General features: G+C 44.0%; 3 protein-coding genes across 3 annotated transcripts; all 3 read left to right on the top strand.

The window, feature by feature from the left end:
- Positions 1 to 1,549: 1,549 nt before the first annotated feature.
- Positions 1,550 to 5,236, top strand: LOC119005037 (actin, alpha cardiac muscle). The gene is made up of 9 exons (XM_037072433.1): positions 1,550 to 1,696; positions 3,098 to 3,248; positions 3,338 to 3,466; positions 3,607 to 3,717; positions 3,810 to 3,894; positions 4,182 to 4,343; positions 4,436 to 4,627; positions 4,723 to 4,904; positions 4,994 to 5,236. Exons 2-9 carry the CDS (start codon positions 3,120 to 3,122, stop codon positions 5,135 to 5,137), a joined length of 1,134 nt encoding a protein of 377 aa, XP_036928328.1. The 5' UTR covers positions 1,550 to 1,696; positions 3,098 to 3,119; the 3' UTR covers positions 5,138 to 5,236.
- An 872-nt stretch (positions 5,237 to 6,108) lies between these two features.
- Positions 6,109 to 13,098, top strand: arhgap11a (Rho GTPase activating protein 11A). Its single transcript, XM_037072268.1, has 12 exons — positions 6,109 to 6,553; positions 6,642 to 6,801; positions 7,766 to 7,833; positions 7,927 to 8,023; positions 8,114 to 8,370; positions 8,478 to 8,641; positions 8,737 to 8,877; positions 9,498 to 9,671; positions 9,771 to 9,900; positions 10,047 to 10,155; positions 10,842 to 10,956; positions 11,050 to 13,098. The coding sequence occupies exons 2-12, from the start codon at positions 6,673 to 6,675 to the stop codon at positions 12,504 to 12,506; spliced, it is 2,841 nt and encodes a 946-aa protein (XP_036928163.1). The 5' UTR covers positions 6,109 to 6,553; positions 6,642 to 6,672; the 3' UTR covers positions 12,507 to 13,098.
- A 1,805-nt stretch (positions 13,099 to 14,903) lies between these two features.
- On the top strand, positions 14,904 to 17,341 carry grem1b (gremlin 1b). The gene is made up of 2 exons (XM_037072598.1): positions 14,904 to 15,226; positions 15,683 to 17,341. The coding sequence occupies exon 2, from the start codon at positions 15,684 to 15,686 to the stop codon at positions 16,230 to 16,232; it is 549 nt and encodes a 182-aa protein (XP_036928493.1). The 5' UTR covers positions 14,904 to 15,226; position 15,683; the 3' UTR covers positions 16,233 to 17,341.
- The last annotated feature ends 20 nt before the right edge of the window (positions 17,342 to 17,361 follow it).

The following is a 17,361-nucleotide window of genomic DNA, read 5'->3' as shown; positions in this document are numbered from 1 at the left end:
GAGCTGTGGAATTTTTGTGAGAGGTCTTCATAAACCCCACCCCTTCAGTTTGGAATGTAATCACTCTGTTGGGAATTCATAATTTTCGATCCAGAGCCGAGACCAGAGGTTGTGTTCTCGGACTTGACAGAGCTCTTCCTGAGCCACAGAAGACAGTAGCAACAGACTGAGCTTCAGGATTCATCAGTGAACACTGCCTCTCACTGTTGCCGGGAACAAAAGCATGATCATGAATCCCACCTCTTTTAATCATGTATCAAAACAATATTAATCCAATCTATGAAAGTCTTCTGCGGCAAGCGAATAACTATGAGATGCTTCAGCTGCATCCAGCTCCTATCTGTCCAGATAGAGAGGAAACAGCTATAAATAGGAGGCTCTGGTATCTGGTGGAGCCGGAGAGTGTTCTCACATACCTCCAGCTATGATAAAGAAAAAACTCACATATTCTATACTGCTCTTTTACACCCGAGTCATTCTTCCATAACTGAAGCTCTAAGTCAATACATTTCTTAAATAATTACAAACACATGAATGAGACTGTGTCTGATCCAACCCCCTTTTTTTTCTTGGCATGATGTTGCATCAACAAATAATCTGTCAAATCTTTGTATAATCCCTGCACAGGCGAGAGTTTTACCTCATAAGGTGCAACGTACATGGAGGAAATATATGGAAAAGTGGGTGGCACAAATATGGAACTCCTCTCCGGCGAGCTCACGGCTCCGGAGCCTCAGTGGCCGCTCAGCAGCGACTCTCCTGCTCACCATAACCCTACAAGGAGACGGCTGGGCCAATCAGCACTGAGCTCTGACACCAGCAGGCCACTCAGACAGCCAGATGAGATACAGAGGCCGGCTGGCGTTACCATCAGCTGTTGCACACGCGGTGGAGGCTCAGAGCGCATACCAGCAGCGTGGTTCGCAGACACATACAATGTTTTCATCTCCTTAACAAGACACCAGTGACGCTGGCCTGACTGGGTCATCAGAGTGGGTCTTCTTGGCGGTTATGAGCCTAGTTGCACCTCCTAAGACATGTAATAAGCGCACATTAGAGGCCCATTACAAATGAATGAAGTTCAAATTGTATATAGGCATGCCCCTTCATTATGCAACAGAAGTGACAGAAAATACAGTGTTTTAAAGTGCCGATTGCATGATATTCACACTGTCTTGATTTTTATATGTAACTTCGGGGCTAAAGATGAATGCGAACATGCATTATAAGAAAGCACAAATTACTTTGTAGGTTCATGAGATAAACTGTCATTTAAAATAGCACTGATTAATCTTTGTGTATCTTTCACAAATGAAACTGCATTTAATGAGAAGTTGAGAAGCATTTTATTCTCTTGTATTAAACGATATCATAAATAAAACAAATGGAGGAAGATGCCTGTATGATAAGCCCCCCCGGCACTTCCTCCTATCAGACAACCACCAATAATATTCCGCATTGACTTCTCAGTCATCAGCATTTCATTCAACTGTGTCAGCCAAGCAGTCTTCCATCCATGTATGTAAAAAGCACTTTCCTGCTGCTTGTTGATTTTTGCTGGCAGCTCTTATTTGGACTTGTGTGAACCCCTCAGCCCCGCCCCTGGTCCCTAGACCCGGTCCGGGTCTTATTTAAGGGGCTCCTCTCACCCTCAGCCTTTGTCCCAGTGGAAGCATCCGCCTGCCAGTGCAACTTGGTGAGTCCATTTCCCGGCTTGTTTTCTCTGAGTCACTGAGTTTGCCTGTGTCGCTCTGTGATTACTGTCATTTGTGTGATGACTGTCACAGTCTATTAGCTGTGCTTTGAGCAGATGATACATAGATGAATGAATGGAATAAGTGCTGTGCAGGGTTGCAACTGGAGTAACTGGTTATCCTACATTTATTGCCACTGGATTTTAAAGTTAACATTATAAGATCAGACTTTCTGTGGGAGCACAGGCAGAGACAGTGTCTCAAGCATACTATATGGATTTCCTTGGATCAGGGCTCAGAAAGCTGAGCAGAAGCTGACCAAACCCACCCATGCTTGAATGAATGAAGTTAAGAGGCAGCTGAGTCACGGAGCCATGTAGTAAAACACATCCCGACAGATGGGTGCTGGCCTGGCTCTCAGTCAACCTCTCGAGGACCTGAAATAGCAGGAGATGTCACTTGTTTCACTCCGTTAAGCACAGTGGGTGGTTGCTCAGCTTATAAATAGATCACAGGTTGGCTCTGTCATGCCCCTTTTTGGTGCTACCTCAGCAGCTCTGACAAGTCCCGGGAACAATCGCGACTGTGAAGATATGGTATCAGTAGTGGTCCAACAAGGTTAGCACCAGAATAGCACCCAGAGGCATGTTTTAATTAGCTGTCTATACATAGCACCTGTTGAGGTGTGTTGGTGTTTGAGGGTGGTAATAAGTCCAGAGCAGTTGCGATAGTGTTGGCAGGTCATCAAACACCATAGATTCCAGCTAATGCGTGTATTAAAGGTGCACTATGTAGTTTTGGGGATGAAAGAAAACAATCTTCATTGACAGTTTTTTTTTTTTTATGCCTAAACAAACTCTCTTCATTTTAATGACTGAATAAACAAACTACCTTTAAAGGACAACACAATTTCATACTGTTTGACTTTATTTATATTTGGCGGACCCTGCCACTTTTCTGGCTTCAAAAAGTGTTCTGGGAATCCTGTTTTCCTCAGTGATTAATATTAATTACAAAAACTGTTATAAGTAAAATGGACTAGTATATGAGGGGGTGTTATATATAGACAGCTAATTAAACATCCCTCTGTGTGTGCTAATGCAATATGAATTGCATTAGTACCTCATTAATACTGTAAATATCAAAACCTTGAGTTTGAATTCCTTCTCTAATACTACAGCCTTCCCCCTTTAATCATGTGCGTGATTTATTGATTATGTCACCGGTTCCTCCAGATATAGCAGGTCTAGTCATCACATCATCAGCCACTCCAGCCATGAAGTGTTTGTGACTGTTCAATTACAACAGGCCTTTGTGCTATGTATTCCATGAGAGGCCGTTTAGACAGCTGTTCCCTCCTAACACCCGGCCTAAACCTTCTCACCCCTCCCTCAAAATTTCAGACCAGCCCAGTGAAGCCTAATCATGTGCGACGACGACGAGACTACCGCCCTCGTGTGCGACAATGGCTCCGGCTTGGTCAAGGCTGGATTTGCCGGAGATGACGCTCCCCGTGCTGTCTTCCCTTCCATCGTTGGAAGGCCCCGCCACCAGGTAGGCCTCGATCCACCCCTGCCAAATCAATGGCAATAGCAGCTTCGCCCTCCGATATCTAATGCTACTCTTGCGCTTCTTCCCCCCAGGGTGTGATGGTGGGTATGGGTCAGAAGGACAGCTACGTAGGTGATGAGGCTCAGAGCAAGAGGGGTATCCTGACCCTGAAGTACCCCATCGAGCACGGCATCATCACCAACTGGGATGACATGGAGAAGGTGCGTGTTGACAGTCAGACTCATTTACAACATTCGTGGCAGCTGACCCTTCCGCAGCCCTGAGAATTCACAGCCATCGTGGAGGCTGCTTGTTGTTTCAGGCCAGACACCAACAGCTGTTCTTGTCCTTCCTCTGACAGATCTGGCACCACACCTTTTACAATGAGCTGCGTGTGGCCCCTGAGGAGCACCCCACCCTGCTCACTGAGGCCCCCCTCAACCCCAAAGCCAACAGGGAGAAGATGACCCAGGTACTTTATAATCACTACTCTCCACTCTGATATCATATACTTGTTCTTGGGTAGAGAGGAGCCGTTCACATTCTGTTCCCCTTTTCTTGCAGATCATGTTTGAGACCTTCAACGTCCCCGCAATGTACGTGGCCATCCAGGCTGTGCTGTCCCTGTACGCCTCTGGTCGTACCACCGGTCAGTACACTGCAGCTCTTTCACACGTGTCACATTTTTGTCTGTGGTTAGTAAAAGCAATAAGCTAAAATAAGAGGGGTCACTGTTGAACCATCTGGTTAGATTCTTGTCTCACTGTCAACTGGAGGTGTTAATCTCTGTCCCGCAGACTGTGGGCCATCCGAATTGAGCAGCATTGAATAGTTTATGACGTGAGACATACTTGAAGAGCCCAGACTTAGCTGCCAACCCTCGCCTTCACATGCATGCATAGCTGACTAACTATGGTTCCTTTCTGCTCGCTAAAGGTATTGTGCTGGACTCCGGTGATGGTGTGACCCACAACGTTCCCATCTATGAGGGTTATGCTCTGCCCCACGCCATCATGCGTCTGGATCTGGCCGGTCGCGACCTGACCGACTACCTGATGAAGATCCTGACTGAGCGTGGCTACTCCTTCGTCACAACCGGTAGGTTTACGCCACCGTGACTCATTTGTTCAGTGAGCATGCGTGAGGTGTGCAAGTGTTGTTTCTCAACATGTGTAATTTCTGTTCCTTAGCCGAGCGTGAGATTGTGCGCGACATCAAGGAGAAGCTGTGCTACGTGGCTCTTGACTTTGAGAATGAGATGGCCACCGCTGCCTCCTCCTCCTCCCTGGAGAAGAGCTACGAGCTGCCCGACGGTCAGGTCATCACCATTGGCAATGAGCGTTTCCGTTGCCCAGAGACCCTCTTCCAGCCTTCTTTCATTGGTGAGGAACTGATCGAATTTGTTTTTTTTTTGATAGACAGAAGACATGCAGCAAGTCTCAGACAAATCTCATCTTTTGACCTTGTCCTCTACCAGGTATGGAGTCTGCTGGTATCCATGAGACCGCCTACAACAGCATCATGAAGTGTGACATTGACATCCGTAAGGACCTGTACGCCAACAATGTGCTGTCTGGTGGTACCACCATGTACCCTGGTATTGCTGACCGTATGCAGAAGGAGATCACAGCCCTGGCCCCAAGCACCATGAAGATTAAGGTGAGGGAACTGCAAAGGTTTTACGTTATCAAATCAAGACAAGGTGAATTAGCGCTCATTGGAAACTAAAATGTCTATTTGTTACCTAGATCATCGCCCCACCTGAGAGGAAGTACTCCGTCTGGATCGGTGGCTCCATCCTGGCTTCCCTGTCCACCTTCCAGCAGATGTGGATCAGCAAGCAGGAGTACGATGAGGCCGGCCCCTCCATTGTCCACAGGAAGTGCTTCTAAACACACAACCAACCTCCTATCGTCCATTCATTTGTACGTTGTTGTCTCCTGTATATATATGTGTATGTTCTGTAATAAAGATAAGCCCTTGTGAAAGTATCTCTTGTACTGTTTTTGTGACTGACAGAAAATAAGCAGCATGAGCAGATAAATGCAGGGATCTGGAGAACATTGTGGAGTTAAACAATGCACCAAAGCTGAAAGCACACATTCATTATTTGTAAATATATATCTATCTAACATCTTTTCAGCTTCAGATCATCATTATAAACCAAACCATATAAAACTGTTACTGTTACTTTTCTTCTTTAGAGGTTAGATGTATTAGTTATGATGATGAACATGTATAAAAACAAAAAGATAATAATAATAGGCTGCAGCATCTAGCAAAATTGGCTTAAAGCCAGATCAGGAGAAATTTCTGATGGACGTTCAGCCATACATGATCTTGTCTTCGTGGGTTGCTTCATTCAGCGTATCAAAATAAATCAAATTATTTGATTAATTTTTGGTAGTAGTACTTCTGAAGATTGGCCCTGATCATCTGACATGTTTCAGTCATATACAGTCCTCGCACTCTGAAGTTAAAAAAAAGAAAAGAAAATAGCATAAAGATTGTTTTCATTTCCAAAGCATCATCAAATAGTTAACACGGTGGCTATTTATCATGTGCCATAAGAATAAAAACAGGTTGATATATATTACATCCGATAATAGTTACAACTTAATCAAACAAGGCCGTTTGTTTGTTACAATGTGAACAACATGATCCTTTAAGTCCAAACATTGCTTCGTGCATTTCCCATTTTAAAGATGCGAGTAGTTTCATTCACAGAGTCAACCGGTTGAAAAAAGCGTCGACTTTAAGGTTGATCTGCCGCAATAGAAACCACCCCGCCCAGCGAGGCTGCTCTGGGTATTAAAACACGCGCTCTACAAAATGCTATTCGAGCGATTTCAGCCAATCAGAGCGAACAACGTAGGGAGCGCCTCTGTTTGAATGCTCTGCGGAAACAGGCAGCCTTACAAACGACTTGACGAGCGAAACGTAGCACAATGCGGTTAGCTAGCTCGGTAATTAAACAGTAAAAAGTACGTTTTTTAGGCGAGTTCTAAAGTCTTTTTTTAAGTCGTGTGACACAGAGAGGTTCTTTCGTGTTTTCCGCGTGAGGGTTTTTAATGAGCGAATGCGAGTCGTTAACTTAGCTGGCTAACGTTAGCTAGCTAACTGCATTGCAGCCTAAGCCAGTACTGTCACGTTTGTCGAGTCGTTTACATCTCTATGGGACTTAGCAACTTTGTTGCTTTTAATATTGAGGGGGAAGTCGGCTGTTGTTTGTGAAGGTCCAGGCGTCTTGCGAGCAGTTAGCGTGAGGATGACTTAGCAGAAGTTTGGAGAAAGTGAAGCTGGAAAAGGTTCGTGTCAGGACAGAGCTTGCATAACTGCGAATGTCAAGTTTGCTTTGGTCCTGGCATAAGAGCGTGGACGAATTGTGTTTTTAAGGTCGTTTGGAGGTACAGGATAGAAGTGTAAAATGAAAGTCATGGAGAAAAATGTGATGCGTTTAGTGGCTGTGCAGCATCTGCGCACAGCGTACGGGATAAAGACAAAGAACTGGAACAAAAACAAAACAGCCAGCTGCAAGTCTGCAGCCAGCAGCTCGGTAAGTCAACTAAACACTAACCAATGTAACTTACAGCATAATTTATTTGTTTAACATGTGACTTGAAAACAGTTTGTTATTGCAGACCCAGATTCAGCGAAGTTTTCACAGTATCAGCTTCAGACATACTATTGTTAATCTGTTGAATCAGATTAGCATATTACTGAAAGCATGCCCCCACTGATGAAACCCATTTGTTCACAGGCTGTTGTCACCCCATGTCAGTCAGTGCAGATGCTTTGTTAGGGCTGTTCTCATGATTATTCACACCATAAACTTCTTGACCATCAACAAAAAGACCAAGTCTAACAAAACACAGAAAGGGTAATGTTTCCTCATAAATCTCTGTGGCACTTTCTTGTGGATTTTTGGACATTTAGGCAAGAAACGTCTTTACATTTGCAAGACAGTGACTGAATGAAATGTTGGTTGATTTTCAAATTAACTCTGAAAGCCATGTTTCTTCCTGTGCATGTCACTCATAATTGGCTAACAGGAGTCACAAGGTTTGTAGGGAGAGACTTTGACTTTTTCAAATGAATGCTGAACTTGTGGTAAGAGACAACAGACATGAACTCAGACTTGGTGAAGAAATGTGGGACTGAAATTAAGCAATTCTTCTACTCTTAAAAAAAGGAAAAAAAAAACACTGAACAGATTTTCAACGTTGTTTTCAGAAACAATTGGAATGTTTGGCTGCCAGCCATAAAACTGAATGATCGAAAGTCATGGCTGGCAATTAAATTCCTGTTTTGGTTGAAGAGGACCCTTCAGCATTTTAGTATAGCAGTAAAAAACAAAAACATGACTGAGGCGAATACCACAGGGTGCTGATGCTGCTGGCATGCAATTAGAATTAATTCACAGCCGAAAGGACATTTTTCCTCCTCGTGTTGTGTAGTTTAAATGTGATCAATATTGGATTTTAATGTCCTATTTTTCTTTTTTTTTATTGTTCCCTTAGACAAAAGTTTTTGGGGTGTCCCTGGAGAACTTACCGTACTATAATATGGAATGTGGGAGCGTGCCAAGGCAAGTTGAAATGCTTATTTACTTGAGCTTACATTTGGCAAGTCATGTCATGTCCTATATTTTGTGCTAATGAGATTTCCCTATCCTCTTTAGCTTTCTGGTCGACGCATGCATGAAACTGCTGGCACACGTCGACACTGAGGGCCTGTTCAGAAAATCTGGCTCTGTCATTCGCCTGAAAGCGCTCAGGGTGAGTGATGGCTAAAGTGGACCTTGAATTCACTGAGGGCCCTTGACCCTCAGAAAGGTCTAACACAACAGAACTGCTTTGTTTGTTCAGGCAAAACTAGACGCTGGTGAGGAGTGCCTGTCCACCGCACTCCCCTGTGATGTGGCCGGTCTAGTGAAGCAGTTCTTCAGGGAGCTGCCGGAGCCGGTGCTGACCACAGAGCTGCAGGATGCCTTTCTCAAGGCCCAGCAGCTCCCCACAGCGGAGGACAGGATGTCTGCCACCATGCTGCTGTCCTGTGTGCTGCCGGACAGAAACCTGACCGCCCTGCGTCACTTTTTTGACTTCCTCAACAACGTGTCCAAAAGGTGCCAGAGTTTCATTTAGTTGGATTCTTTTCTCTGATTCCTATGAAGCATCCATCTCTCATTTAGGACCTTTTTATCTTTACTGTTTTTTCTTTGTTTATTCACAGGAGCTCAGAAAATAAGATGGACAGCAGTAATTTGTCTGTAATCTTGGCCCCAAACCTCCTTCACTTTGGAGAAGCTACAGAGAAGATGAATGCCAACACTGAGAGGCGCCTCAAGCTGCAGGCAGCCGTAGTGCACTGCTTCATAGAGAATGCCCACAGCTTTGGTATGACTTGATTTCAGGCATTTTACCTGCAAGTCTCACATGTGTTAGTCCATACTGTAGCTTTTTAGTTAACAGACTGTGTCCATATGTCACAGGTGTGCTGCCACCATTTCTTCAAGAAAAAATTCCAGCCATGATGGGCTGTGAAGGGGGCGTTCTGTCCCCTATTCATGATGAACTTGAGGAGCTGGACTTGCACTCAGGGATGAAGAAGAGACACAGACGCAGCTTCGGAGGTAAGCCTTTTATTTGTTTGGTGAAAACTAACTCTTCTGGTGTAACCACTCTGGAAGTATTTTGTGACAGTACACAGACATTTCCATTTAAAATAGAGCACTGTATCACATTACTTGTGAATGAATAATGTTTTGCAGCAGCTTTAGTCTGTAAATACTGTTTCTATGGTTTGGTTTGTCTCATATTTCAGATTTGGTCAATGGTGCTCTAAATAAGATAAAAACTAATAAAACACCAACAAAAGCCCCCCAGTCAGACAGTTTTGGTAGGTACAGTGGTCCGATGAGATGACGTTGCCTGTTATGTAGCATGATGATACTGAAGTAATCTATTTGCTGTGCACATAAAACAACAAGCTTTCTGTCTTCTAGTGCGCTTCAAATAAAAAAGATTCACATTTACCTTGATAATGAAGAAGTCATATGAATGATGCAAAATTATGCCTGGATTCAAATGTCTTGTCTTTGCTTTTCTGCCTTCCATTTGCATGCATCATCCTCTACAATGAATGCAAAATCTCAGTGCCTTGGCTCAGAATCAACTTTTTAATGTTTTTAAATACAAAAAACAGCAAATCCTGCTCATGTAAAGACATTAATTCTCTTGTGATTCTTGCCAGTCTTTTCCTCCGCAACTCCTGTGATTGCAACGCCTTCCTCAAAACGAAAGCTTCCTCTGGAATCTGGTCACTCTTTTGGATTCTCAAACAAGAAACGTAGATCGGTCAAAAAGACCCTCGGGATTGATTTACTTCCCAATTCTTTGTTCAGCAGCACTTCCACTCCTGGATCAGGTATTTATAATTGTTTAATCGAGTGGGCATTAACTGTTGTGCAGTCTCGAAAGCTTGTGGATAATTTTGCATGTTTTCCCCCCCTTCTTTATATTGTAGCTTACAGTGCTTCAGGGGTGTTGGAGTCTTCCCAGAATATCATGTCACCAGCAGGCAGGTCTAGAAGGCAATCGGCTACATCTGTGAGGAGGAAGAGTCGACGACTCAGCAACAGACATGCTGTCAACAGGTACACATTTTCCTCTTCCTCCTGCGATCCTTAGATTTCTTGCCACACAGCCATGCATTTCCTACAATGATTCACTTTACAGAGAGACAAGAGTCGAATGGCACTGGGTCATCTCATGTTGATAATTGTTTTAATATCTGTTTCAGAGTTGAATCTGGGAAGGCTGGCTGCTTTTCTCCCAAAGTTGGCAAAAAAGAAGCACCACGCAAATCTCTGCGCTTACGTTTTAGCCTGGGGAAGAGCAGCAAAGAAGCTGTAAGTGTGGTTGCGTTTCCGACTTCACATTCTTCTGGTTCACAGATAAAATGGCGTTAATCAAGTGCACCCTGGCATTTCGAATGCTGTAATTAACTGTATTAAATCAAGTAACACATTTGCACATGGGGTGTTTTTATGTTGGGGTAACTTGTTGCACACTAGCACTTTTTTTCATTGTGTAACAGTCTAAAGTTTACTTTAAGTAGCTAACACATTTGAGCTAATGCATGCATGGCTTATAAAGAATCTGTACTTCTCATGTTACTGAATAAATTGTTGTATGGTACAAAAAGCCATAAGATACTTCCTGTGCCCCATTATCAGCGATTTACAATGTCAAACACTCAGGTGAAAAAATGTGATTTATATATCAGTAAATACATCAAATATATTGTAAGCTGTTGGGGGTACACAAGATGAGCTGTTTAACTTTTTAATGCTCTATAGTCAATGTATATTCTTCACTTAATAAAAGGTTGCTGACCAACAAATCCGATATCTTGTTTCTTCTGAGTGATTTTTGTCATCCTCTGAAGAACTAACAATAACAGTCATGGTATTAACATATTAATGGTACATTTTGGGAAACGTCTATGGGGTCCTCTTTAACCAAATAATACCCTCAATCTTAATCCTCCTACTTTCTTTCATCTTCCATTTCTCATTCCATGCTGGTGATAAAGGGATCTGAGTCCATTGGCTGGCGACTTGCCACTCAGGAGAGCACCACCAGTTTTCGTTTCACCAAAGAGACTGAGTTCAGTCCGTCAGTTCAGCCTAGAAAGGCTGAATCCAAAAGTGAGTAATGAAGAAAGAAATGAGTGAAGAAACTTTAAAAAAAAAAAGTATTTTAAGTTGTAAAACCTGCTAATATTGCACTTTGTTTTCCAGGCTCCAAGTACATCAGTAAGTCTGAAGACAACCTGCTGACCCCCCAGTGTGACTCCAGCGTCCACCGTACCTCGTGGTGTGGGGAGACTCCGGTAGGAGCCCAGGCTTTCGGTGGAGGATCTTTCACAGACACGCCCATGAACATGTGCCTAAAGAGCAGCTACAAGTCTGAACCAGCCATCATTGTATCAAAGCCCCCAGCGGTGGCCAGCCTTCCCAAGAAGCTGTGTTGCGCTTCTAGTGCTGAGAGCCTGGAGAGCGAGTGCTCCATCATTGAAGCCCAGAGCCTGACTGGTCCCACCCTGCTGAAAAAAATAAAGACCCTCACAGAGTTGGGGAGTGATCCCCAGGCTGTTATCCAGCAGCCCTGCAGCTCTCCGGGAACAGACCAAACCAAACCATCAGACAGCGTCTTGCTCCCTCCACCAGGGACTCCTACCGTCCTCCAGGCCTCAAGGTTACCTGCTCAGCAGAGCCTTCTGGCTAACGATCATAACATTACCTTTGGCCAGATTGAAATTGCAGCTTTATCACCTCTACATATTGATAGTGCAATTTTTGAGTCTGGTGTGTACTGTAGTCCAGTTGTAACGGCTGATAAATGTTTTCCATGTGAAGCTCCCAGCAGTAGCCACAGCAGTTTTACTGTGGAAGAGAGTGACCGGGAGGTGGGGCAGGTGAACTGCAGCAGGTTGATTGAAGCTCTGGACATCCAGAGCCCAGCTCTCTTCAGAGTGGGCGTCACCTCCGGCCTGCAGTCCACTCCATACAAGCTGGACCTAGAACTCAGAGATGAGATCGGTACTATAGGTGGTGCGGTACATGATGAATCGTCCCAAGAGATCGGTACCAAAATCCAAAACCAACAACCCCTCTCGCCACGCAGCCTGGAGACTGAGAAGCGTAGGGTGGCAGAACACATCGAACACTTCAACAAGCTTACCCTTCATTCACCCAGAGGCACCAAGGCTTCACACGTCCGATCACCGCTCAAGTTCCAGCGCACCCCAGTACGCCAAACTGTCCGCAGGATGAACTCTCTCCTGGGAGAAAGCAGGAGACCCACCAGAAATTCAAAACTCACCACCAGTCAGAGCAGTCCAGTGGTGAAGGCAGTGAGCATGGAGAGCGGCCTCTCCCCTCACCCACAGCTTCAGCCCTACCAGGATGATGCACGGGTGGGACTGTCCCACAGCGTCCAGTCCGTAAAGAGACCACCACCAGTCCCACCCAAAAAGCCAAGCACTCTGGCCCGTAAAGCGAAGGTCTGTGCTCTGGGCGACGTCACAAACAAGGTCCAACCAAAGCCCAAAATGGCCTCCTCTGATCCAGCAGGCGCTCAGAAGCCTCTGGTACAGCAGATAGTGGAGAAGGACACGACCCATTACAGAGGTTCACCTAGAAACCCTCTGAACCAAGGACGACTGATGTCTGCCACCAAGCCTGTAGATTTATAATCCCAAATCTGCTTTGCCTTTTACGTTTCTTCGTTGCTCTGCAGTTCTGTCTGGTATGAGGACACGACGTCAAACATTCCCTCTTTGTTATCCACATTTTCAGGGGTCTTAATTTATTTCTAAATTAGGTAGGTGCTGTTTGTGTCAAGTTAGAGCCTTAATGGGAGCTTTCATATGCCTTAAGTTTAGAAGTGAAATCTCGACACACATCAGCCTGTAAGATAATGTTGCATAGTGTCTAGACTGTAGTGTGCATGCCAGGTTTTGATTGTGATTGATGGTATGACTGGAAACGCTTAGATCAAGTCTTCTATTTATGCTTTTTTTTTTTAAATATCTAATCCTTAGATGTTTTTACAAAAATGTTTACTGAAGTTGCAGCTTTGTCTCTTATTAAAGAATATTTTCTTACTGTGTTGTCATGAACAGAAGGTAAGAGGCACACCTTTTGCTGGACTTAAAAAAAAGAAAAAAGAAAGCCAAGCAGTATTGATCATCTGTCTATCTCAGTCTATTATTTTTAAACAGCCAGTAAAACACTTTGCCATGTGAACCCGCTTCAGACAAATAAAATCAAACACTGTGCGCTGTATGTTTGTCTCCACTTGAATTCTTCTGGTTTGGATAATTAGCAGTTGTTGTAGCCACAAGGGGGAGTCGTACAACCACTGCTGCAACCACATCACACGAGGAATGATTTCGAAAACCAGAGGTTGCAACAACTGTTTAGACTGACCTGTTGCAACTGCACTCCAAATCCTTAACTGTTTGTATGCGGGAGTTTTCTTTTTTCTTTTCAGTTTGTTATTATTAATAACAAATTCAATCATAATAATCTGGTGATTCTATTATTGGAATAAACTTTTAATTTGCTTTATTTAAAACGTAATAACTACCGCTAAAATTGGTCAGTACAACCAGCTCAAAACATGCTGAAGGCATGATTTTTCTTTTCCTATTATTATTTCCCTTGTAAATAATCTGAAGAGTAGACAGTGAAAGGCTGAAGGTCAAAATCATTCTGTGTGTGATTTATGCTTTTCATGTGCAGGAAGAGGTGGCGTTCAAATCCTCTATTTGTGCAGCAGCTTAATGACATTATAGCTGCAGAGATTACAGCGCAGTGTGTAGGCTGTTATCTGTATTGATATTATTGGTCTGATTCTCCACATTCACGCGCTGCGTTATGATAACAGAAATATAACAGACTGGATGTTTGGGCTCGAGGCCATGTGTTCAGCAGATGCGTTCACGGACAGAGAGGACGGTGCGATGTTAGGAAGCTGAATACTCACCTGTCCCACAAATGAAATGCATCAATATACAACAGAGAAATAGGTGAAATCCACTGACAGACGCATTGCTAATTATTTATGTCATAAAGACAAATGACTATTCCATGAATATTCTGATCCTAAAGTAATTTAAATAGTTGGATTTTTCTTTTTAATAAATAGATCCACGGTTTGTTTGTTTATAACCATATTTGAACATTTTTAGTTGTAGCACATGCCTTTAAACATAGTTATCACTTTATTATCCGATGTTGCCTACATCATGTCATCAGGCATTAATCTCATGGTTGCCAGGTTGTTAAAAAAAATCCTTCAGCAGGGCGCCTGATTATCATTTTCCACACTTAATACTTCGACATTTTATTTAGTCACTTTACTCTAATTTGGACTCTGTGTCTGGACCAAAATCAATGAATCAACATTTTATTGACGTTTTAACGCGAGACTTGCGGCTTATTAGAATGTGCAAACACTTACATTTCTTTTAAACATTAGGCCGCCAACATCTACAGCAGCATTTTACCAGTCATGAAGGACAATCAGAGAAAAATTGCATCTGGCAACCCGGAACTGCTCTTAATAACATTGATAATTGATTTTTAGAGCATGAGTACATTACTTAATAACTTCTATTTGTGACGTTTTATAAACCATGTGCCTTATTAGAAAGTAAACTTATATTTTTCTACATTTAATTTAACACAGTAGTCTATACTTTGACCGTGCAAAAATAAACTACATTCAAAATTCCCAGTCTTCGGTTTCCATTTTTGTTAAATCATGCAGGAAAAAAGCTCTTGTTGTGTTCAGGAGTCGCATCTGTGCTGATGTGTGTTCACTCTTAAACTGCATGCTTGTTCACAGTTTTCGGGAGGACCGTGAACGCCTCCTTCCAGTTTTTATTATTATTATTATTATTATTATTATTTAATGAGGATAAATGGCACAGATTCATCATCACGCTCATTTCGATTCAAAATATCAACTGCTTTACTTTTTCCATTTGCGCACAAACCTCAGGCCTGTCCGCTCCCCGCTCGTCCCCTTCCTCCTCCTCCTCCTCCTCCTCCTCCTCTCTCCCTGCCCTCGCTGTTCCTCGGTTGTCTGCATGTCTTGAAGTGGGTTCAGGGAAGTGTTGAGGGGGCGGACAGTTTTGATTTTCTCTACATTGTGCTTAGCCAATAATGTAGAGGGAACTGTTGTGCACATCTCAGCTGGCAGACATTTAAAAGGGAGACAGTCCGGCGCTGCAGCAATTTGTATTAAACCCCCTGGCCCCTGTCTATGGAGCGGCTAGTCTCCCACCCATCCACAGTCCCGCCAGCGTTCAGTCGACAGCAGTAGGTGCCTATCACCTCGGGAAGGTGCCGTCGAGGACTGACAGGATCAGATCATCGCACTTTGTAGCAGTGGAGGCTCGCGCAGGTGAGGGAATTCGGACTATTTCTCCACGCGCAACCTTCTTCTGCCACTTTCACTTAAAGTTTTTTTTTTTTTAGTTTAATGCTGATAGACATGACACAACTGCGTGCCTGTCATCCAGTGGTGAGCGTGTGTAGATACGTAGTGAGCTGATAAGACATTTAAGAAAGTTTACGTGCTTTCGGCTAAACCTGGAGCCCCTGTGCCAAGTGATTACCGTCTAAACTTTTGTGCGTAACACACAAAACATTGTATTGTACACTCAGATGTTTAGACTGAGGTTTTTCAAATACAGAATCGACTGTTTTTGCACTTTAGTCTCGCTTTGCATTCCGCTTTGCAGAGAGGCAAAGCTGTTTCTGTGCGCTTTTACGCAGCGTAAAAGCTTTGACAGCTGTGCGTAACCCGTCCAGCGTTGAAACGGTGAGGGTGATGAATTATTTTCTTCTTCTCCCCAAGGATGGCCAACTCGACGCGTATCTTCTGCAGTATGGTTTTCATCATTGGGCTGCTATCCTCTCCCGTGGATTCCAAGAGAAACCGAGGTTCACAAGGCGCCATTCCTCATCCTGACAAAAACAACCCAAACGAATCGGAGCAGCAACCGCAGCCTCCGCAGGCGGGCTCCGGGTCCCGGCAGAGGCAGGGCGCATCCTCACCAGCCGACGAGGTGCTGGAGTCCAGCCAGGAAGCTTTGCATGTGACGGAGCGCCAGTATTTGAAACGGGACTGGTGCAAGACGCAGCCCCTAAAGCAGACCATCCACGAGGAGGGCTGCGTCAGCCGCACCATCATCAACCGCTTCTGTTACGGACAGTGCAACTCCTTCTACATCCCCAGGCACATCCGCAGGGAGGAGGGTGCCTTCCAGTCCTGCTCGTTTTGCAAGCCGAAGCGTTTCACCACCATGACGTTTACTTTGAACTGTCCGGACCAGCAGCCACCCACCAAGAAGAAGCGCATCCAGCGCGTCAAACAGTGCCGCTGTATATCCATAGACCTGGACTGAAGGCGCGCAGAAATGTGTTGTGTGTGTGTGTGTGTGTGTGTGTGTTTCATACTCGTATTCTTCGCTGTCAGGATTGTCCTTATCAAAAGAAGAGAGGCTGTCACGCAGCCAAGAACACGTGCCTGTCTCCACCGGGGAGGACGCACCCATGAGGGCGCCCTACGCGCGGGCTTCTCCTCTTACACGACGTGTGAATAAATGTGGACATGCAACTTATAAACCAGAGCTGAACCGCGTTGACCACTGTTACCCCTCACCGGTCTGAAAACAAGCATCACTGCACGGGAACGCCGACTTGGGAATGGGCACGTTTTACGCACGGCTTCCTCTCACCTGCAGAGGACTGCGCCACCCCGGTTTATTTACTCACAAAAAAACATTTTCCCCGATTTTGTATTTCTGTGTGCATACGTGTTTGTCCAACTGGATTGTTTCCACTGTGTGGAATTCGATGGATAAGAATGGGTTATTTGTAAATGAGAAAAATGTGATATTATTTCGATAGTTCCAGAATCTTTCAAAGTTAATTGATTGATTTCTTTTTCTCTTTTCTTCTGTAAGCTGGGTCAGTTGTAGAGACCGTAGTGTTTGTTAGTTAAACCAAACGGTGTGCAGCGGTGGTTTCTACATTATCGAGGTTAAATAGTTGTAAAATGTAAAGCCATCTTTTGATGTAAGCGGTTGGTTTTTATCTCTTTGATTAAATTATCCATGGAAAAAAAAAACAACAACAACAAAAAAACATCAAATAAACGGATGTTGGAATATCCTGCAAATCATCTGTTACTCTGCACCTGAAGGAGGAAGGTGTTTCTGTCTCCTCAGACCTTGGGACTCGTTTCATCGTTAAACTAGTCAGTTTTACGAGAAAAGCGGTTACCTGCTCCAGCTATCTCTTGAAATGACGCCATTTAAACTTCACTAAATTTTGTTACATGGCTCACAAATCTGTCGGAGGGCTGAGGAGAGGGGAACACGGTGCTTAAAGTCAAACGATGAGGGTTTTTTTTTTTCCAGCCTGGAACGGCCCCAATTGAACTTTTCTTTTTTTGGTTGCAGATTTGTTCTTGATTTAAAATGGCAATAAAAATCTCCCAAGTATTTTATGATCCAAGCCTCAGTCTGTGGG

The sequence above is a fragment of the Acanthopagrus latus genome, chromosome 16, assembly GCF_904848185.1.
Source record: "Acanthopagrus latus isolate v.2019 chromosome 16, fAcaLat1.1, whole genome shotgun sequence".
NCBI classification, from domain to species: domain Eukaryota; kingdom Metazoa; phylum Chordata; class Actinopteri; order Spariformes; family Sparidae; genus Acanthopagrus; species Acanthopagrus latus.
This window is presented reverse-complemented; position numbering and strand designations above follow the sequence as displayed.

What these genes read in the sequence shown, in the direction of transcription:
- arhgap11a (XM_037072268.1), top strand. Translation starts at nt 6,673, where the DNA reads ATGAAAGTCATGGAGAAAAATGTGATGCGTTTAGTGGCTGTGCAGCAT. An exon ending in AGTCTGCAGCCAGCAGCTCG is followed by an intron (nt 6,802 to 7,765) that starts GTAAGTCAACTA and finishes TTGTTCCCTTAG; the next exon opens with ACAAAAGTTTTTGGGGTGTC. An exon ending in TTCGCCTGAAAGCGCTCAGG is followed by an intron (nt 8,024 to 8,113) that starts GTGAGTGATGGC and finishes TTGTTTGTTCAG; the next exon opens with GCAAAACTAGACGCTGGTGA.
- grem1b (XM_037072598.1), top strand. Translation starts at nt 15,684, where the DNA reads ATGGCCAACTCGACGCGTATCTTCTGCAGTATGGTTTTCATCATTGGG.
- LOC119005037 (XM_037072433.1), top strand. Translation starts at nt 3,120, where the DNA reads ATGTGCGACGACGACGAGACTACCGCCCTCGTGTGCGACAATGGCTCC. An exon ending in CTTCCAGCCTTCTTTCATTG is followed by an intron (nt 4,628 to 4,722) that starts GTGAGGAACTGA and finishes GTCCTCTACCAG; the next exon opens with GTATGGAGTCTGCTGGTATC. An exon ending in CAAGCACCATGAAGATTAAG is followed by an intron (nt 4,905 to 4,993) that starts GTGAGGGAACTG and finishes TTTGTTACCTAG; the next exon opens with ATCATCGCCCCACCTGAGAG.